This window comes from Myripristis murdjan, chromosome 21, assembly GCF_902150065.1.
Source record: "Myripristis murdjan chromosome 21, fMyrMur1.1, whole genome shotgun sequence".
In the NCBI taxonomy this organism is placed as follows: Eukaryota; Metazoa; Chordata; class Actinopteri; order Holocentriformes; family Holocentridae; genus Myripristis; species Myripristis murdjan.
The window spans coordinates 9,026,388-9,049,483 of NC_044000.1; the positions used below are offsets into that span (position 1 = coordinate 9,026,388).

A 23,096-nucleotide genomic window follows, 5' to 3' on the forward strand; every position below is an offset into this window, starting at 1 on the left:
CTTTCACAGATCTGAGAACGCAGCTGCTGTTGTCAGAGCTGCGAAGGGAAGAGCGAGCGAGAGAGAGAGAGAGAGAGAGAGGTCATTTTAGGGAACAACTCTCTGAATCAGAATGTCTTCACTAAACTCTCCTGAGGAAGAATTAGGCCAGTGGTCTTGTGACTGCAAAATCTAACAAGTGAGTAGCTTGAGTACAAAGTCTTGCCGCATCCAAATCAAGGCCCATTCACATCTGAAATAGTAACTAGAGACAGATTTAAATCATTGTAACTAAATGGAGTGACAATGTTCCCACAGTAACTACATATCAGAAGTAGCAAGTAACAGTCTTGAATCAGTGTGTGCTGCCTCCATACTTGCTTTAAAGCCATTTTGTTTGATGTGTCTATAGACTCAGGTCTTGCACTCAAGGAGCATGGCTCAATGTTTACCCCTCGATCTGAGATCCTCCGCAGAGCGTTAACTGAACTCTTGTTCTTTTGCAGATAAGCCCCACAACCCTATGGTGAATGCTGGTGCTATTGTTTGCACTTCACTGATAAAGGTAAAAGCAATCTTTTTTTTCCCGTCCTCCTGTGTATTTTTATGTCCAGTTTTTGTGTCATTGCCTCTGAAACCGTAGCTGTATAATCGTCAACTTGTTTGGTCGGTATCAACAAGCTGCTTTATCAAGTAGATAACATCAAGGTTAGCATAAACATTTGTGTCAGATAAGACTTGACTGATTTACAGTGGCATTTTTGACCCAGTTTTGTTTAAATGCAAAAAATTACACTAATCACAGTAGGCCTAAGACAATAGTCATTTACTGATTCAGTGGTCAGGTTTGTCGAATCATGTTCAGTAAATGGCCCTGTTTCCAGTAATCACGTATCTTGTGGTATTTTTATTTATTCAGTACACTGTGGACTCCCCACTATTTATCAGTTGAAAATGACTTTTGACTTGATTGAGGAATCTCTAGGATGCCACCTTAGTCCACCACCATGCAAGCTGCTGGTGATTAAGACTTGTGCTAATCTTGTGTGTGAGAGATTTAGCAGCCCCAGCGCACACCATGACGTGCTGTTATTGTCCCTGCTGAAAATAACCTGAACAGAGAGCCAGTCAAATGCAGGTGCCTGCATGCAGACAGAACCCGTTCATGTAGATGTATAAGGACTTAGGTGACATGCCACCCGCCATGGCCATCCCATCATGTCACGAAACAATTTGGTGTCACCACTCTTCCTATTCAAATCAGCAGCACTTCCTATTTGTCTTCCTACCGGAGACATTCAAAGTGACAATGAGTTGGCTTTTCTCACCACATAAATGACTTCTCCATTATCCAACAAATCGACAGCCACTTGGCATCTGACAGGTTTACTTGTTAAAACGCAGCAAATACTAAGAATGGCTGAAATGCCAGGTGTATAGAGTCACTGTGGCTCAGCCCCTAGCCTTCTGCAGTTAGTTTTCATTCTTAAAGTTAATTTTTAACTGTTTAACTGCCAGATTATTGTTGCAAACATTGTTACCTTACACTATTTGCGATCATGACTCACATGAATTCACACAAGAGCTGACTTTCACACCTTCTCTGTGCACCAGCTCGTGTTTAAAATCATAACACTCATAATAGCTGTGCATATATTTTGAAAGATCCTGAAAACAGCTGTTAGATTTGGGGTTTTACTGAAATATGAATTTTAGAGCCACAACTTGGTACTTGATTTTTTTTCTTTTCATGTTTGCTACAAAAAGGTGAGCTACAAAGATTGTTTTTATTACCACAGCGTTTGTTGGTGATAAACTTTGTTGTGCTGAGCTTTTGTCCCAACCAACTAGACTCTCAACTGAATTGTCTTGCTTATCATATGCCTCATTATCAGGTTTCCGCCATCTTCATTGCATTCCCATTGGTGTCATTGTAAGAAATGGTGTGGTAGTTAAGCTTGGACATGGAATTTGTCTCCCTTTGAGGAGGGAGAGAACGGCTTAAAGGCCTTTGCTGAGAATGATAGATGGTGCTATAGTCATCCACAGCATGCATGAAGAGGCACGTTGAAGTATGTGGCTTGTTTGCTCTGGATATGATCTCCTGTACTTTACAGTAGTTAGCACACCGGCCAAAAGAGGACCGCTGTCACAAGACTCAGGGCCTGGGACACGTATGTTGTTGGTGTCCACGTGTTGTCAGAATCCCATTTCCTTGTTCAGTTTTTTTTTATCTTGTGCTTTCTGTGTATTGCATCACCATTGCAAATATGGCCTTGTTTGTCTTGAGCACAATGCACACCAGTGCATTTTACTGACTAAAGACCAAGGAAAGATTGACATGTATCTGCAAATCACATTGTAAACAAATCATTGTAAACATTTTCCCTCTGGGATTCAAGATTGTCTTGACAAAACTGAATTTCCTACATTGTCTATGATGACATCCAGGTATTGCATAACAAATGTCACTGATATTGTAATATAACAGCAAACCACACTCCTAATCATACACAGACTGTATGATTCTTCCTTAGAAAGTTAGAAACTATGATGCAAGTGTCTTCTATAGCTGGAACAAGGAGTTGCAATTACCAAATCTGGACCAGGTGCTTGATTTAAAAAAAAAAAAAAAAAAAAAAAAAAAAAACAAGATGCCTGTCCTCAGAATCCATTCTCCCCTAGGGGATAATTCAGCAACAGTGTTGGCAATAACAAAGTAACATGTTAGAGTACTCCAGTTACTTTTTGTGGTAGCCCACAAGATAACACATTAGCTTTTTATTTGTTGTTATCTACTATCATGCCGGGGACACACCAGATGACTCATAGTTGAGAGAAGAGCCCTATTTGGATGGGAATAGTTTTAGAGGTGGGGTAATGGAATTATTGGTATCGAATGTGATTTTAGTCCCATCCAAATTGGTCATTTATGAACTTTTATGAACATTGTCTTTTACTTATTGTAAGTGCCTTGTAAAAATTAACTGCTGGAAATGGCAGTCTCGTTCAAGTTGACATGACATGCTGAACGGCCGTAATTTGCCGCAGTTTCCTAGAGCAGTGGTTCTCAATGTTTTTGGTGTCAAAGACCCTCAAACTGACGAACAACAGGCCACAGACCCGTAAGTGACAAGATGTAGTCTCAGGGATCCTCATCTGATAAAATATAATTGTTAGATAACTGTCTTTACTGTTGACTGGCAGGTTAACAGTGAAGAGTGTGAAACCTAAGAATAGTCATTCTTGTACATTCTCTTATTGGGCTAACTTCTAGATAATGACAACATAGTGAAATTAAAATATTCTCCATTTTTCTGGGGGCCCACTGGAACCCCCTCACCCCAGAGTTCAGGGTGAGAACCACTGTCCTAGAAGTTGTCAACAGGAACAACCAGGAATCTAGCAAATGGCAATATAAATGACTCTAAACCTATTAAGCTAGTTGCAAATACTTATTTACTTTTGTCATGAGAGCTTGCCCCCAAGTGGAAACAAAATTGTCAATTTGATTAGACTACGGTATCTCCTGTGAGTTCATTAAGACTCTTAGAAAATGATGAAGTCTATTATGAAGGGTATGAAAATGAAGGCAAAGACTGAAAATCTTGGGAAAGTCGCCTAGTGTGTCCCTAGCTTTAGTTACTTTTTAGAATGAGGATGTTGCTTTTTTGTTTAATTTGGTTCATTTTGTTTTTCCTTTGGTAGAAAAATCCCAAAGTATCAACATCCTGCTAGTTGTGACAGTCCCTGATATAAGCAAGATCACACTTGGCAGCACAATTTCCTTGTTATCTTGTTTTGAAGTCAGTAACACGGATGTACTCTAACTGCGTTACAACATTACAACTGTTTATTCAAAGTAAGTAGTTACTTTAAGGTAAGTAATGAAGTAAAATAGCCAATTAATTTTAAGAATTACACTGTTAGACAACATTTTACCTTTTGGGTTGATCAAGCAGTTGAGGTTAATAAATTCTCCACTGAAGGAACATGAAAGCAACATGCAGGTGTCTTTTTGCTTGTAACCTTGCATAAAACATCTACTACCTGGGTTTAGGTCACATGAGCCTCGTTCAGACTTGGTTTTAACATTCATCTTGTGCCATTCGATCTCAGGTGAGCAACTGAGACAGACTGTTGTTCACACCTGACATTATAATGCATCTCTAATGCATCCCTGATGACCGCCTGTGATCAACCTCAGACCCATCAGAATTACTTCTGTCTCTTCTTTCGTTACTTTAACCCCTTGTCAAGATCTCAAGTATATCAGACATGCTTTTTTACTCACATGTCACACACAACAGACACTGTTATTTTAGTCTTTGCAGCTGTCTGCACCGGCTCCATGCAGGCTCGTGTCATGGGTGTAACCATGACCTGAAGCATTGTTTTGCACTTCCAGTGTATTTCCCTCCGTTTTAGGCACATAATTACAGTCAATGTGTATTGGGCTCTGTGAACTTCTTAAATGCAGATGACCTATGCTCAACACTGTATGAATGCCTCCTGTTTGACACAGAGATGGAGTACTCGCTGCTGCTCTGCTAAACGTGCTGCTCACTCTACACTGTGTTGATGAGGGGTGAATCCTCTATACGGCACTCCAAATTCCTTCCCGTCCTTTCGTTTTCCTAACTTCCTAACGACATTCCATGCTGTCACTAGCTTCGCGGTGTTTGAAGTGTGTGGAAAAGGGCTGGGGGACTTAAAAGACCCACCCACTTTCCTTTCATTGGTCTTTCCAGCTGTCCATGCAACTTCTTAATCGTCCCAATTTTTTGTGCAAGTGTCTTCAATAATGTTGTGGGCGGAAACGGAAACCCCCAAATTCTCTCCGTGCATTAAAACCGGAAAGTCTAAGGAAGCACATGAGCTTCGTCACGGCTATGAGAGACAGATGTTAAAACCAAGTGTGGACGGGTTCATTGTGCTCAGGGCTCCCTCACTGGTAAGACCCTGTCATTTTTGCAAAGACCCAGTCACACACGGATTCAGACACTTCAGACTTTGTCAAACAAAAGTTTTACATTTCGATATTAGACAGTGTGATTGCTGCAAGCAATATAGAACAGTTTTTCTGTCAGTATTTGATAAACTATGACCAACTTAATAGTAACCGTGCAGAAACGTCATGCTTTTATCGGTGAAAAGGTCATGTACACTGGAATATAGCACACAACCAGACAAATGGTTTATTATCTCCAGTGAATTTAATTGTTGCAGCCTCTTAACTAGCACACAGCAGTCAGTCTAGCACTGTTTTTTGCATCCATGCCAGAGGAACAACAGTCACGTCAGGTCAAACTGGTTCCTGGCCACTCCTTGAATTCTGACAGTCAAAATGTGTACACACTGCAGCTTTGAATTCTGCTCAGTAGGCAGTGGAAACAGGTTTGCTGTGGAACACCATCTGTAAACACAAATTCATAAGTCACGGCCCAGAAAAAAAGCTTTAAACACACAACCTGACATTTGTTGGGACTGTAATGTATGTCTGTGCCCCCATCCGATCACCATTGTCCTCAGTGTATCAATGTCTTTTTTGTTGTTGTTGATTTTTTTTTTTTTATTTAAGCACAATGTCAAGCTGTTGGTGAGAATGCCCAGCTAGCTTTATAATCCCTGTGGGAGGACTATGGGATGGTTGTCCTGACAGCACGCGGGCGGGTTAAACCCCAAACTGTTGTTACATGGTGCTTGAAAGGCTACATGTTGTTGCTGTTTTTGTATGTTGTTGCATATTTTCCAGACTTAGGAACTGTGGGAAATAATGACTGCTGCTGCAGGTCAAATGACGTTGGTAATTTTTTCTTCCTTTTCCATATCTATCTCCTCCAACTCCCCCAACCCCCTGACCTCCCTCCCCCCTCTCTCTCTCTCCTACAACCAGCTCTGTAGAAACCCCATTTAGTGACTTGTTAACACCTCCATCAGTGTCATTTACTACTTCTGCACTGTAAAGCATAGAAGTTTGACATGTACTGTCAGTCACACATGTAGGAGTAAGTTATTACATTAAAATCTCAAGCCATCCAAAAGAAATTTTTTGTTTGATGTTTCTGAGGTTATAAACGCTGGCAGCACCATAAATGAGCATGTTTACACATTCTTCTTTTTCTGTTACAGGATTAGACAACATCAGTAAACTTGTGATATGATAAACGCACACTTGGACTATAGAGAATGATTTTTTTCTCTCAGTGGAAGGCAGTTCCTCCCCCTATCAGCTCTTCCTTCCTCCCTTCTTCCCCTCCTTCCTCCCTCTGTTTTGGCTGCCCAGGCTGCACAGATGACACGTGTTGACCTACAAAACGAGCGTGCCTGCATGCTCGCACACACACCCACAAACACCCACGCACATCTACACACACCTGCATTATGGTAACCCATAATAAAATCTTCCCCACAGACACCCACATCTCTGTCCAGTCATGCATTATAGAGAAATACACATGCAGTAAGGGCTACAGATCTTGAACTTTTTGCTCTCAAAGGACTTGAAAAAATATACTGGATCTTTTAATCTGAACGCTTTCATTCGATGCACTAAAAAAAGAAAAGCTTTTGTAGTGAGATGTGATGGTTAGACATGCTTTCCTTTAATTGGCTCAACTATAGTAACGCACGTCTACTAAATCTCCCTTTCTTAACTTAAAAGACTTCCCTCTTTGTAACTTACGCACAAGCCAATTAATATTTTGTATCTGGTGATTTTCGCTCTTGTGATTTTTACAACATCTTGAATACAGATCTACACAAATCTAATTTTGTAGATTTAATTTTGTCAGCAGTAGCATTTCATTGTAGTCATGTTATTGTGGTGTTGTATTTTTCCTCTGCAACATTTCTTGTTGAAAGAACTGTACTAAGTGTTTTTTTTTTCTTCTTAATTTCCCTCTAGCAAGGTGCAAGCAATGCTGAAAAATTTGACTATGTAAGTATTGAAAGTCCCGGGTTAAAGAGTTGTTGTAAATTTTTGACATTGTTAAGGCTTCTAGAACAAGATGGACCAGGTTTACAGCATTAGGACAGTTCAGCTACGGGTCAGAAAACTACACGGACCTGTCACATGCTTGGCTGTGATTGACAAAATGCACCAAACAAACCATAAAATGTACAAGTTGTACTTTGTACAGCTGTTAATGAAATTACTTAATAACAAGCACTAAACGCACATGCACATACATGTTTTGTTGATCCTATTCTTGTGTTAATATTTGTACAGTGAGCAGTGGCACTTTTTCCTCTCCACTTTTGTCCCCTTGGACACTAAATGTTTAGCTTAAATTCTCAAATACTTTGTGACCCATGTCTAAGGCACCAGCCATCAGCCAGTCATAGACTTTAAGCTCTGTTTTATACCGTGTTCACGATTTGAACTCTCTTTTAAACCCTTGCTGCTCTCCTTCCAGGTCATGAACTTTCTGAACAAGATGGCAGGAAACGAGTATGTAGGTTTCAGCAATGCCACGTAAGTCTTTCTCTCTGTTGGAAAGAAAGTTATATTTTCAAAATCCACTGATCTTCAGGTTATTCACCAAACTTAAAGGACAGCACAGACTTTATGGGAGTTTGGCCTTTGCCAAATATGTAGCAGGAGGATGAACACTCCAATTATTTCTGATGTTTTTTAATTGGAGGTGCTGATAGCTGACGTTTGTGTCGATGTTTAATGTCTCAGTAAATTTCTATACAAAATAAACTATTACTAGAGTAAAGGGAGGGAAGAAATGGACAGATATCTGATACTTAAAACAAGGGAGACATCGACCTGATATATTGCTAAACTGCTAAATCCAACCGTAGTTTGCACGTCTCAATCAATCAGTTTGTGTAAGACAAAGGTTTGTTACTCTAATTGCAGGGTGTTGTTGAACAGTCTCATTTGTCATTTGCATAATTTCACAACACAATGAGATGCACAAGTCAGCGCTGGCCCTCCGCACTAACTGGTGCGAGGAGTAAACATCTTTTATAACAGCCATAAATATTAATGATGTTTACTGGAAAAGAACCAGTGCTGACACTTGAGTTGTATTGCCATCACATGATATGATGTAGAAGAGGGCTGGTTGTACTGTACACATGACAGGAGGGCAGTGGCATTCCAAAACACACACACACACACACACACACACACGCACTAGAGCACAACAGTTTCCTTCCTCTGTGTAACAGGGTGTTCTCTGCTCTTTGTGTGGCAGATTCCAGTCGGAGCGTGAGTCAGGAGACAGGAATTTCGCCATCGGCTACTACCTGAAAGAAAAGAAGGTCTGACCTCACTGAGCCACAAGGCACTGACGGCATGCTCTGTTTTCTCTGCTCTGCCCTACAAAGCTCAAGGGCTGAGTGAAAATGAAAAGACTCACTGCTGTTTTCCCTAACAAAAGCACTTTTGGCACAGAAGTGGATAAAATATATATTACCCATGGGTCTAATTTGGTCAAAATGAAATCGAAACTTGAATCATAACATTTGACCTTTTGACATACACAAGTTACCACTGTTTAAAATGTAGGACACTATTCCCTCTTTCTCTGTCTCACTCATTTCCTGTCGCTCTCTCTGTCTCATTTTCACTTTTTTCACTTTTTTTGTTTTTTTTTTCGTCGGGTATGTAAAACTTACACAAGAGGTGCAGGGAAAAGGTCACAACCTCTGCATTAGTGGAAAGAGCTGCACAAAGTTGCATTACAATAGACTTTCTTGTGATACAACATGTAGGGCAAGTGTACTTTACTGTGTCGTTTATTCAGATGATTGATTGACTGTTTATTTATGATCTAATTTTCCCCTCTTTTCTGTTCCTCTGCAGTGTTTCCCTGAGGGGACGGACATGACCTCCATCCTGGACTTCTACTTTCAAGTGAGTGCAGAAAGTGATCACCGGCTTCTGCTTTCCAACTTCATCCATTTTTAACACAGAATATCGTTTCCTCGCTTTGCCGCTGCTTTTCTTGTGTTGTCTGTCACGTCCCCACATTCCAGACTAGGCTGTCCACTTGCCAGGTCATGTTCCTGCCTTTCTACATTGCATCCATTTCATTTCCATCGCCATCTCACTTTGTATAAACACTGCATTTTGCTGTCCCTCTTCTTTCTGTGCTGTGCAGTTAGTTTAATTCCCTATACATTCCCGCTGTCTGGCTTGCACATGCGTTTATTATTTCTGTATTTTTTTTTTGTTGCCCCTCTGGCATTCTCACCTTCCTTATGTCACACTCGACCTTCCGCCTCGCAGCTCTTTTTCTGCTTCTGGTGGCTGTGACATGGGACAGGTGCCTCGCTGCCAGCTGTGTGGGTGGGTTTGTGTGTGGGTGGGTGGGTGGGTGTGTGTGTGTATGTGTGTGTGTGTGTGGGTGGGTGGGTGCAAGCAGATAACTACACTGATGTCACTGTTCCATAAATGGACAAGGCGTCTGGCTGTTATCACACACTTGTGTCTAAACTCCATGTGACAAATTGGTTTCATGCCCCTGACCGCTGAGCTTCTCTGTGTCGTTAACACAGTATATACCAGTATGTGTGTCACAGTACCCCCACCCCCCCTCAACGCCCCCAGCCCCCACCCCACCTCCCCCCTGCTGTGTTTAATAACACCAGTGACATTCACCTCTCTCTCCCTAGCTACATTAAAGTTGCACTAGGCAAGATTTTGTGGTAAAAATACATCTGCCTTATCAGCTTATATCACATTGTGAGGCTGCAAAATCAAAGTGTCCCGTCAGTGCTGAGCCAGAGGCTGTAGATTTGCTCTTTTTGCCAACATTTCCACACAGAAAAATCAAATCAAAACGTGAAAGCGAAGTCCAAACCAGGGCTGAGCAGTATATTGTGGTATGAAACTGGGATTTTCAATACTGTAATAAAATGAAAAGTTTCAGTTACCTCTTGCTGTCAGTTGGAGCCACTAATAGGCCAAATTGTGAAGTGCAGCTTTTAGGCAGCGAACTGTATTGAGGGGAAAATGTTGTTACAGAAGAGTGATAAAAATTGCTGTTTTCATTTTTTTTTTTTTTTTTTTTATCAGCTGTGTTCCATCGAGGTGACCTGCGAGAGCGCCAGCGTCATGGCAGCCACCCTGGCTAATGGCGGTTTCTGTCCAATCACGGGCGAGCGTGTGCTGAGTCCTGAGGCAGTGAGGAACACCCTGAGCCTCATGCACTCCTGTGGCATGTACGACTTCTCAGGCCAGTTCGCCTTCCATGTAAGTTGAATGCCCCGTCTCAAACGTTTGCTGCATGGCACCGTCCTGTAGCTGTGGAGAGGTCTTGTTTCCTCGAGGACCAGCTACTAATTGGCTTGAAACAGCTTGCTGCATATCGATCTGCACATTTCAAGCAGTGAATACTGGCAAAATAATTCCTTGAAAATATTATTTGCTGACCTACACCAGTTCCCTTGAACACCAACATAGTATTAAGTAGAAAGAAATATGTATTTTATATCTGGGAAACAGCGTTTGCAAATTGTTTTGACTTTAATTTTATCAAACTGGCACAATACAGGGACATGCCATTGTCTATAATATGTCAATCACATGAATGTACACTAAGTTGACTTTAACACACTTTGTTGTGATAGTCTAAACTTTGCAGCATTGCCCCATGTGTTTTAAACACCCATACACCTGCAATGCAAAGCAGCTTAAAACAAATGCGAAGGATTATTTGCAAAGGCAGCTCAGGTCTGCTGTGATCTAGTTGACTACCAGTTGCCATTGATCCACAAGCCTGGACTCTGCAGGACCAAATAAAAGGCCAGAGAAAATGGGGACAGTTGTAAATCTGGGGTTTATCCAATTGTGCGAAACATTATCGACCTCTGCACTCAGCTGATTAGTTTGCTCAGGCTGTGCACCACCGCTCAGGCATAATAAACAAACTGCTTGTTATGTTCAGCCACTTAGTACAGTTCAACTTTATTTATGTTGTCTTGCCAAGTTTGATATCACAGTGGCAAAAATATTGGTTAAAAAAATTAATGGATACTACCTTAGCATACACACAGCTATTATATTAAATATTAGAAACATAAAAACAAAACATTATTTAAATTTGGGTATGTCATAGTTTGTCTGCATAGAAGCTATATGAGGACCTTTTGTCTGCCATGGTAGCCTCCTCCAGTCCAAAAATCCCTATGGAAAATATGAATGAACTGTTCAGAAAATGCCAGGACATTAGGGCTAACCCTAACCCTTTTTTTTTTGTTGTGTCTTGTAAATCTCATTCAGTTTCCATAAGGCTCTCAGACTGTCCAATAAGTGACAGAAATGCTATTTTAATTAGTGGCACTATAACTCATGTTGTGTCACGTTGCATGTTGTTGAGGTGTGTGTTTTTGCATGGTATGATGCAAAGATTTAATCAGGATACTTCATAACCGCAGAAAGATATTCTCATGCTTGGCCCACTTCCTCATTTTTGTCTCTGGATCTGCTTGTACATAATAATCTGTTTTCCATTTTGCAGGTGGGTTTACCAGCCAAGTCTGGGGTGGCAGGTGGGATCCTGCTGGTTGTGCCCAACGTGATGGGTATTATGTGCTGGTCGCCTCCGCTCGACAAGATGGGCAACTCCGTCAGAGGAATCCAGTTCTGCACGGTATGTACTAGAATTTCCTGCATCTACAAAGCATGTCAGTGCATGTCCAGTCTACTCCCACACAGCAGACGTTCTCAAGTGCATGAGTTATGGTGGCACCAGCAAGTTGTGGGCCAGAGTTCCTGGATTTTGCTCTTGGAAGAGGGTTCCAGCGGCAAAACAAGTACCATAAGCATTTGTGTGTCTGTGTTTCCACCACATGCCGAGAACAGTGACCTTAACAGTAAACATGGAAGGTGTCGAAGCCATCATTGTTTCCATGATTTACTACTGCGCTGCTGTGATGTAACTTGCATTGTTTGAAAAGAGACATACAGGTGTCAGAAATGAGAGTGAAGACATTAGAAAGCAAGAAACTGATTTTACATAGAGTAATGGCGATCAACTGCGACATGACATGCAGTCATGAACAGAGACGAATAGTGCGTTTGTCTAGTTAGTTTGTAGCCAAATGTTCTCTTGATAGAACAATCAATGGCAGGGGCTGTATTTTTGCTTGCATCATATGTTTAATATTCAGTGCTAAAAGTCCACCTTGATGGAACATGGAGTGTAGCACCTTTCTTACAGATTTTGGGGGTGTGGAAATCAAACCCAAGACAAGGTGGTCATGTGTCCTTACCTTTTGGACAGCACTGATTTTTGTTGCCACTATTGTTTCATAGCTCACTGTCCAACATTATGCCTCATCAGCATTACTGGAAAGGTTCTTCAAATTTTTTCTAGTCATTCACATAGGAAAATGAGCTTAAAATAGCAGTCATTGGAGTCTATTGGACAAGGTTGAACACATGGCTCATGATGAATAAATTTTCAATTGTCACCGCGTCTCCTCTCCTTAAATACAAATGACCTATTCGATATTGTTTACTCTAACCTTTTAATAATGGGCATGCAACTATGACCTGGCAAATTTAAAATAAGCTCTTGTAGCAGCTGTTTTAACTCATTTTTCCTTACATGTGTAGTTCCTCCTTAATTTCAATTCAATTCAATTTTATTTATTTGTATAGCCCAGAATCACAAATTACGAATTTGTCCCAAAGGGCTTTACAGGGCAAATTATAATATAAGTCATGTATTTATATCCTGTGCAACAGCAAGAAGAGTAAAAAGCCTCCAATTTCTGGCTCTGGTCTTCTGTGGCAGGTTTATCCTTTTTAATCTGAGTAAGAGCTGGGCCTTCTAACAAAGAGATTGTACACAAACAAGAAAGACAACTCCATTAAAAACAAAGTCATTAATGCAATGAGCTTGGGCACTATTGTCCTTGAGCTACTAATTTTACGAGGGTGACATTCTTTTGGAGAGGCCAAATCTGTTTAATGAGTAAATGATGCCAGATTAATGATTATGTGGAGGCCAAGCCAAGTGGCTATTGCTCAGTAAACACTGTGTGGAAATGTACAGGACTGTTGGCATTTTTTATGTGAGAATGAACAACAGCACTGCTGTGGACTAGCGACCTCTCTGAGGTGTTTCTACACCGTCCGGCCAGTGAGCGTTGGGATACGTTTCAGCACATGCGACCCTAATTAGGATAAGCAGCTTGGAACGAATGAATAAACTACCAAATCAGACACAGCATTCCATATCATGTCATGAGGAAAATCATTTCTGTTGTTTCTGTATTTGTCATGTTCATGTGTGTCATGACTGTCTTTTTTCCCCCCAGGACCTTGTGGAGCTTTTCAACTTCCACAACTATGACAATCTGCGGCACTTTGCCAAGAAGCACGATCCTCGCAGGGAGGGCGGGGACCAGCGGGTAAGCATGCCAACGCCTTGTTGTCATGAAGAGAATGCCAAGAGAAACACAGAACACATGCCTCTCTCATCACTTCAGTAACCAGTGCACCTTCTCTCCAAAAGGTGCTGCTGGAGGCTTTAGGTGATGCTGAGGTTGTAGGTCAGATATGACGGCTCTGTAGAGGTTAAACAGCGCTCTGCGCTGTCTGTTTTGTTGGTGTTTGTTGAGAACATAGACAGTGAGCTCCATAAGTGTACTCTTGGGTAGTTGTGACACCATGCCCTGCTTGTGAAATGGCACATGATGCCTGTGTGGCTAATAAAACAGTGTCCACACGATCTGTGCTTATTTATTTTCAAACCCAACAGATGGGCAGGTGAAGAAAGGCAGCCCTTGCCTGCTCCCTCCCCCCTCTCAGGCTGCACTGTCAACAGTGGATCAGAGTTCAAATGCTTATGGAGCTCAGCTGTCAGGGTGTCCAGCCATACTGTACATTTTTATCTGGTGTAAACATCTTTAAGATGGGTGGATATTGCCCAGTAGACAGCTTATCTGTTATGCCTTAAAACCAGTAGAGGGGTCATGAAGCTAAACGAGAAGCTGTGGCAGCTTAAACCACGTAAAACACTATATAGTTTGTCTGAGTATCAAAGTAAACTGATTGCAACTTATTCAACACATCACAGGACAAACACACGCCATTAGGGTGACAAATTGTGGGCTTAGAATTATAATCTTCCATCTGATGTTTTGGTAGCTCTTGAAATGGGTTTCTGTGTGGTTGGAGTCAAATTTCTGTAAATGTTAAAAGGAAAAATCCACCCAAATGATACTTTAATACTGTTTAAAAGAACAGTTTTGGTGATGGTGATGCACTTTGCTTTTCTGGTCCCATTTTCTTGTGGTGGTGTATTTTTCTTATTCCCACAGATGCCAATTTCTCCACAGTCTTTTCAACAGATAATAATTAAATGCAGCCACAAGACATTATGTTTTGAGTAAGGGATGCGTCTGACTTTTTCCTGACTAAAAAAATGTTCACATTGCTACGCTATTATTATCACTCACCTCACCTCAACAGCTGAATAAAGCAAATTCACGCCCATCCTCTAGGGGCGTTGCCCAAAGTCATTGAGGGAAATGTAGGACGTCACCAAATGAAGTAGAAACTCGGACGATGCAGGTGGTGGGAAGAACTCCTGGAATGCATTGACAGTCGCAGATTGATGAAATATAAATGCGCTTTTACACTCACATTTTCCTGGGGTTAGGGTTAACCTGGGGTGACACTGAGGTTAGTACAGAGGCAGTATCACATTCAGCGCAGGATGGAAATTTTCACCTCTGTGCAAATTCAACCCTGCTTGAGAAGCAATTTGTTTTCTCCATGGCAAAAATGTAGTGTGAAAACAACAGGGGTGTTGGCTGGATCTGAAACAGCAGACATTACTGTAACAGCGAATAAACTGATATTATCCAGGGATAACAGCGTTAGCCCCTTACCCTGTTCTCAGAAACATAGAAATACTTGAGAAATTCCTAAAAAAAAAAATGTGACTCTTCAATCCAGATGTAAAATAGGAAGTGTGACGGCACTTTCTCTGAGCCTAGGATGGGTGTAAGTCATCTGCAGGTGAGCAAATAAAACAACAGGACCTGGGAGCAAATCATCTTGGGGTGAAATGTGAGTGTGAAGGCGCCTCAAAGGATCACTCCATCGATTGTCAACCTTATTTCTATCGATTTGAATCAGGGATATAGTGTGTAAATGCCGGCAGCTGTTGCTGATGTTCACCATGTCTCTGTGTCACAGCTGCAAAATCTGTTTTTTTTTTTTTTTTTTCCGGCACCAGTGTCATCATTTAACACGTACAGTGGCATAGTCGGTGTCAAGGAAGAACTATTGGCAAGTTCAGCTGGGCTCTCTAGTCTCTGCCTCTGGGTAGCCAGGAGGCGTGCGTTAGATGCCGGTCAAAAACCAAACTTCGTTCTTCTCTTTGCTACGCCTCCAACAGCGAAAATGGCATCCCATCCCAAAATATGAGTGCAGAGGATTTTATGGACGAGAATACATCTTACAGTGTTTTGGCTCACTCGGATAGTCAGCCATGTTTATTTGAGCCAGAGTATACGGCCATAGAAAAGAGGCTGCATTCACACAGACTCTGGCAATGCGATGCTTTCCCATGGAGGTGTTTCTTCTCACTACAGCCACTCCCTCTCTTCATTATTCTCTAGCTCGCCCGACCACCACTGCTCTCGTGAAGGCATGTGCATTGTCCATAAAATTGGTCAAATACAATTTGTCGTTTTTTTTGTTTTTTTGATCAAAGATTTTTGTACACAGAGCCGTCCGACCCCACAGGTTCGGTGGGTTTTGCAAGTATTTGGCCAGTGGGCATTAGAGGCTCATGTGCATTCTGGTACATATTGGCTCCGTAAGCAGAGGAACCCTCATTTCACAGTCAAAATATCACACAGTGAATAGCAGCTCTCCGTGTCATTAACAAGCCCAAAGAAGACAGAAGACAGAATCGTATAATTCTAAGCTCACAAAACAATTCATAGGGGCAATGAAGCATCCACCCACACATAGAGTAGTAGATAGAGCCACCCATCAGCCACCGATGAACCCACACAGTAGACACACACACACACACACTGACACACACATGCAGCAGAGAAAACTAATTTGTTATTCGTGTCAATTGAAACAGCAGCACACCTTTGGACCCATGGATTACGAGAGTCTTCAACAAGAGCTAGCTCTGAAAGCCCCTCTTTGGAAAAAGGTGTCCCCCACTGAGTCGCACCAGGACAGCTCCACCACTGTAGTCTATAGGATGGAAAGTGTTGGGGAGCGCAACTAGAAAGGAGACTCAACCCCCCCACCCCCTTCCCACCACTCGCACCACCACCAACACCTCTCCTCTCATCTGCCCCCTTCTGCTACACCCTCAAATATTTATATAAATTATGAAGAGGATTATTTATTGCTTATGAAGCAGTTTCTATGTGGTGGGTCTTGAATTTGTTTTTGTAATTATGTAATGAAAGATTTAAAAATGAGTTACTGCTTTTTTTTTTTTTTTTTTTTTTTTTTTTCCTCTGAATTCCATAAGAACTCCTATAGGCTCCGCCTCCTTGTTGCCTTAGAGTGCGTAGGATCTAATGTACGGCGTAGTGGTTAGGCTTTTGTTTCATCTCACCATCACGCTGTCCTGTTTTTCCTATGTTATATAGTATTCTGATTTAAAACAACAACAACAACAACAAAAAAAAAAAAAACATGAATATCAAAAACTGGTGGTCTACTTGAAACTCGCTGCTGTTGTTGGGGGGAGGGGGTTGTGTGTGTGCGTGTGAAAACGTGCATGCATGTGTAAACCCACTCCTCAGACCACCAGGATAGAGTATAGGGAGCTGAAGTCGACATGCCTGCCTGACTCTGTTTCATTCTGGTTCTACAACAATGCAGACTGTCTGATATAATCAAACAACAAACTGTATTGCACTGTAAAGTAATATTTACTCCTTGGCCTGATTTCAGTCAAATTCAGTCGGTGGAACTTCTAATTTAACATTTTTATGCTTACCACTCCATAATAGCTGGCACCCAGTTGATACAAAAAAGGCACAGCACAGAACTTGAATTAATACAACAGGCACATCTATTGAAAATCAGCATTTCAGGATGGTTGAGGCTGTTTTTATGTGTACCACTGAGCCAGCTTCGTATAAATTAAACCAGAGCAAACTCAGTGCACTGCTTTGATCCTTGCTGCAATATCGCCATCTGCTGGCTGAAAGCAGGGTGAGGATTTTCCCTCAAAGGTTACTAAATGTTTAGGTTTAGTAATTGTTTGTGTTTCTGTGGGTGCTGCAAGATGATTTTCCACCGAAATCTGTTGCTTTATTGAGTTATGAGGCATGTTCCACTTGTTCTGTCTGTGGAAGCATGCACCAGCCACCTAGACGCTGGTAAACAAACCAGTTGACGGACTTGGTGCACTTCTGCTTCAGCTCCCTGTACATTAGGGTTAGTTTCTCGAAGGGATTTCTTGGCTCACACTGAGACCCATAACTGATTGCATGTGCTTTAATACCCATATCATGGAAAAGATAATAACAGGTACAGGATGTAGTGGATGACCACAATAAAATAACCACACAATAGCATGTATTTGTGAGAGGTTGATTGAAAGCTTTAAAGCAGTAGATCAGAATGCTAACATAACAAATGGAGTTAAAATGTACTTTTAGGTGCATATGCTTAGCTATGGTGCATCAGTTTTGACTAATATAAAAATCTGGATATTGTGGAAAAAAGAAAAAAAAAAAAAAAGAATTCCAAAGTTGATACAAATTTAAATTTTAGTCTCCAACAACAATGCCTGTATTTTGCTTTTCAAATCTACATCCTGAACCTTGAAAGGAAAAAGCAACCCTTAACACATTTTGGGTCATTTTGCTGTTGGTTGGGGTCACTATCACTCCAGTCTTGAAGGTGAATTGAAAATGGAAACTGCCGTAAAACCAAACTTCTATCGAAGTATTTGTGCCGGGACTATGCTCATAATTTGGGCGGATTTTTCCATTTTAATCTGATGATAGCGTGGGTATTAGTACAAGTTAACCAAAGAAAGGTTTGCTCAACCAAAGCTCAGGAGTTTAGCAATTTTAATGACCGGCTCACGGGTTGAGACGACTAAAACAACAGGCCGCTTTTCCCTGCTCCTGGAGACTCGTTTGACTTGAATCTCTTTCACCTACCAGCACTCTTGGAGTGCAGCAGGGTTAACTGACTGTAGCATTCTGAGCTGCTGTTGAGTTTGAACAGAAAGCTATTTGTGCGTGTGTGTGTGTCTGTGTGTTTGTGTGTGTGGCTAGAGACATTATGTTCGTCTTTTTCTGTGAGAAAGCCCAGTATTGCTCCAATGATGCGGGCAAAGAGCGCTTGTTGCTGCAGATTCCAGTTGTAACCCCTCACAGCTTGTATTGGTACAAAAGCCATAACAGTCCTCCTGTTTCCCTGATATTACCTGATGACTGTAGGGTTTACCGAGGCTGCATTCCAAAAAAAAAAGAAAAAAAAATCATAAGGATTACTGTGTGTGAGGTAATTTCATTTATTCTGCGCAGGTGGTATACCAAGTAAAGCTTGTTTGATGACAGTGACACACTCATATGTGAGACATGGATGCTGCTGGCATGATCCACCAGAACTGAAAACTTTCAAGATTTGTCTTTTGGAACCAAAAAAAAAAGCACTTCAACAATACTGGCTGAATTTACAGCAAATCATTTTAGTAAATCTCCTTTATATATGAGCTGTGTTTAAATGACATGCTTAACGTAATGGTTCCAATATTCATGAAGTCTTGTTAAGAAACAAAACAAAACAAACAAAAAAAAAAGCTTCCTATCAGTACTGGAGCCACTGTTAATGTTTCCTTATAAAGAGAAAATTCCTAGAGAGAAGAAGGGAAGTTTAGTAAGTTTTAAAATGGTGCTTTGGGATGTAGGTGTTTGGGAAAACTTGGCTCTATCTTATCAGATGACCATCAAAATCATGTCAAACTCCTCTGATCCAGAACTGTGTATCAGTATTATCCAAGATGTATGATCATTGTAGAAATACTCATAGTGCTTATTCAGTGTTGTTGGTGCAAGATGGGGAGAGTTCTCATAATGTCACTACTCCAAGATTTATAAATAATCAAACTCTTATCGTCAAAGGGAAGGACTGTTTTTTTTCCCCCATATGTTCATGCAGTTACTGTACTTCTGAATGCATATAAAGGTAGATGTATGTCGCTTTTAGGTGTGTGTGTGTGTTTGTGTGCCTGTATATGAGTGATGATACTCAACAGCAGATCAGAATGTGTATCGACAATACACTTCATATGTTTTGTTTCATTATATTTTCTAGTTTGTCTCCCATAAGAAAAAAGTTGTACAAATACTTGCACATGAATGTCATGTCAGCAAAATGCCTTAGATGTCACCCTGCTGTGATTGGGGGCAGTTTGATCTGTTAGTTATTCAATCCATTGTTGAAACTGTACGTGCTGTGTACACTGTATGTGTTCTTTGTCAATGGTTTTGATTCAGCTCAAAGCAGCGGCTGCGGGACGCAGTAATTACCTGTTGCTTTGGAAGGTCCCTTCCCTCTAATTTGTGAAGTCTACTTTTTTTTTTTTTTTTTTTTTTGCTTTCATGTCATCACTTTTGAAATAGAATTTTACCGACGATGTATTTATGTGTTTGCAGATTTGTGCTCATTATTGTGTTGTGGTACAAGGCATTCAAAAGCTTCTGTCATCATTATGGGCTTGATCTTAGGGACTCACTGGCCCTTGGAAACGTTATGTTGTAAAATGCAGTTCTTTGATGGTTTCTACTTCATCCACATTCTACACTATATAAAAGCTGAATGGGTCCATTGGTTATGTTAAATAACTTCTGCCACAGATCTGGTTGCTTTCTGCTAGAGATTTTGCAGCAGGCGTTCCAGACAAGTGTGGTTGACTGGATAAGGTGAAGAGTGCTTGTGTTAGTTAAGTGTATGATAGTATGCGTATTGCTAGAACTACTGGAATTGATTGTGTAATCCTGGTGGTCTTGAGATGAGTTTTGGCAGTAAACTGTTCTGGAGAAGCTTCCGCGCACAGCAGCAGCACTATCCCTGGTCTGGTGTACACTTTGTTTTCCGCTGACTCATCTCTGCGGTCTTTGACAGAGGAGTCAGTCATGTGGTTTACACCTCTGGAAAGGAAGGCGAGGGAATCCGTCTCTCCTTGTGCGTGTCTTTATTTCTTTGCTGCTAGAGTAATTTTTGTCTCCCTTGCACATGTAGACTGCAGTGTCTGCACGTTGGTAAGGCCCTGTTCACACCTGGCTTTGAAATGCATTTTGGGTGATCCGATCACAAGTGGACAGCTTTCAGTGAACATTTACACCCAAGATGCATTAGGGATCCATTGAGATCTGATGGCTGAGACGACATTCAGGGGCATTCTCGGCTGTATATGGCCACATTATTGTAGCAGTGTGTGTGCAAATATGTCCTGGGCCACACTGAAGGGCCGTTTATTCACCTGACGTCCTCTGTGTACGCAGAATTACGCAGTCATTCACGCGCCAGCAGCGTCATAGTACAACACAAAACAACAAGCTGATTCTCGTGGATGGAGAACACACAAAACACTTCTCTTCTAATTTCCAACAGACTAGGCATGGAGAAGTACAACAATGCATTTGGTCTTTACAAACAGAAATGTACGTTTATTTGCATACAGAGCTGGGAAGATAGATCCGATCACAAATGGTGGAGATGCGTTTGAATGCCAGGTGTGAACTAACGTAGTTAGAGCTGTCCACTTGTGATCAGATCACCCACAATGCATGTTGATAGCAGGTGTGTGTAGGGCCTAAGACTGGACTAGAGACCAGTATTCAGAGATTTAGATGAATGCATGCCGGGCTAACCCTATTGTAATCACACGGGACTCATCATCCAGATCTGTTTGATTTTGCTTCGGCAAGTTAGAATGACAGATATTTTCACACATTTTCTCTACACTTTAACAAGCATGATGTGAAATGAGTGATGCTGTAATAGTCTTTCTCAGTGTTTCTCTGCTCGGGTTAATGTTGCATTGCATGAGGGCAAATGAGTTGTATTACTTGAAGTAATCGGACCCTTCTATCTCTCCTGAAAATGTGACTATTGCCTCATATAATTGACCTCATAAGAGAGGGGTTTTTGAATGCAGTACCAGTATTTCCATTTGAATCTTCTGATTTTGTGCTTGTCATATCATATATGAAATGTTTCCTAATGTTGAAATGTCTGTTTTTTTCCCATTTGGACTCTCATTCTCCATCTTGCATGCATATTTTTCTATGATTTGTGTTTGTAATCTCATGTAATCCATATCCAAGGTTATTTTATTACCTACCACATGTACGTATTTATGTTGAATGTCTTCAGACATCTAGTTTAATCCTTTGTGATTATGAGAAATGAAACCTATCATTACCATTACAATTTTGTGTTCTTGGAATTGTAAGGTTCTCTAATGTTTTGGTCAAAAATGAACTCATTTGTAGTTTTAGAAACAGGTCATCATTTGTAGTGAAAGTTGGGATTTTTTTTTTTTTTTTTTAAATATATAATCTTTTAAAGGGATGAAAATGGTAACTAAAGAAGTTAGAATAGTGTTGTTACACGGGACATGAAAAGTGAAAGGCTCCACATCCAAAAAAAACAACTCAAACAGATGGAACTGTACAATTCCAAGCTCACATTTGTCAAGTTTTAAATTTGTTTGCTCAGATGTGATGTAGTAGTACATGTGAAGTCTGTGTACACTAAACTGCCCTGTCCGCTTGTAACATAGGAGTTCTGAGGAAGCCAGTGCTGAGGCATTGACTGTCTTCCTCTTCAAGGCAGATTATTACATTTGTGTGGCTGTGGCAGAATTGCAAACAATACAGTTGAGTTGGTGTAAAAAAAAAGTATTTTTTGCATTGATGTCCCTTGTATAAAATCCAATAAAGCACTATGATCTATCAACTTCTGATTCTCTACGGCCATAGCTGTTCTTTCACAACATCCACTGCTGTTAGACGGAAGTTCAAACATTGGTTTTTGATATTTGTTTTGCTTGCCTTTTAAAAACTCTTAAGCTTAATAATCTGAAAGAAAATTTGAGCCAAATGAGAGCACCAGGACATTCCCTCCTCAACCCATACAGGGTACAGTGAACAGACTAAAGACAAATAATACAAAGAACTTGAAAAAAAAAAACAAACAAACAAACAAACAGCAAGTTACTGGGGCAACACTTTGCACCGAAGAGGCTGTCGGCTTTGCATGCTACCTTTTGTAGCAGTTAGAGCTTCTGTTTACATGCTAACCGCCCAGAGCGTGGATATAAACAAAGACCATTATTTTCCAGCAGAAGTACTGTAAGGGTTTCCGACACATTTCTCTGCATGCCTCACATGTTAAAGGCACATGAAACCCAGGCAGAAAAAGTAGATTTTGCTGACACCTAGTGGCTGAAAATGTTACCTTTCTACAGTGATGCAGTTGCACAGCGATGCATTTCAGCCAGAAAAGAATGAGCCCTTTGAGATTTGCCCTTTCATTCAGATGAATCTTACTCTGTTACAGAGAAATGTTATCTATATTTGTGTGTGTGTATGTTTATATCCAAGCTCTTTTTTCTGACCTGCTTTTTCTGTTCATGTTTTATTATTGCCTTTCACTGTCTACAAGAAATAATGATTTTCTTGCTTTTGCTTCTGCTTAAGTGTTTCTGTGCCTCTTGTCAAGTGGTTGCGACGTCTTGTAGCTGCCTCTTGTTTTACCGTTTCTGAAGCAGCGATGGTTTCTCTGCTGTGGAGCCGAGAAGATGAACGGCAGTGGCTTGTCTGACACAGTGAACTGTCACTGAGAACGGGCCTTGATTTGGCAAAGCATTTTTATTTTGGCTGAAATGAGGCTCTTTAATGGTTTTGATCATTCTTTATTTGCCGCCTCATTCATTTCTGTATATGCAGTTTATTGCCTTTTTCATCTACATAATCTTTTACAGAATGTGTTTTTTTTTTTTTATTTTGCTCCAGATTCTAAATCCTGGATCATCAGGTATTGCAACGCAGAGCTTTATTTGAGTGACTCATACAGCTTTAAAGAATCTGGGTCACTTTTGCCACAAAGTATTGGCTGTGAAAATTCTTCT

At 40.9% G+C, this 23,096-nt stretch overlaps 1 protein-coding gene across 5 annotated transcripts in view; it reads left to right on the forward strand.

Annotated features, from left to right (window-relative positions):
• The window catches only part of glsb (glutaminase b), a 44,502-nt gene that overhangs the window by 13,023 nt on the left and 8,383 nt on the right, over positions 1–23,096 (forward strand). For 3 of the 5 annotated variants that reach the window (XR_003930279.1, XM_030080687.1, XM_030080686.1), the window contains exons 7-14: positions 486–544; positions 6,887–6,919; positions 7,398–7,456; positions 8,190–8,256; positions 8,801–8,851; positions 10,016–10,192; positions 11,460–11,591; positions 13,267–13,359. Coding sequence is in view for 4 of the 5 variants with exons in the window: in XM_030080687.1 (XP_029936547.1) it covers positions 486–544; positions 6,887–6,919; positions 7,398–7,456; positions 8,190–8,256; positions 8,801–8,851; positions 10,016–10,192; positions 11,460–11,591; positions 13,267–13,359 (671 nt within the window). In the remaining variant the exon portion in view is untranslated. Of the gene's footprint in view, positions 1–485; positions 545–6,886; positions 6,920–7,397; positions 7,457–8,189; positions 8,257–8,800; positions 8,852–10,015; positions 10,193–11,459; positions 11,592–13,266; positions 13,360–16,058; positions 21,923–23,096 lie in introns of those variants that run through there. The other 2 variants (XM_030080688.1, XM_030080689.1) reach the window with 2 other exon arrangements.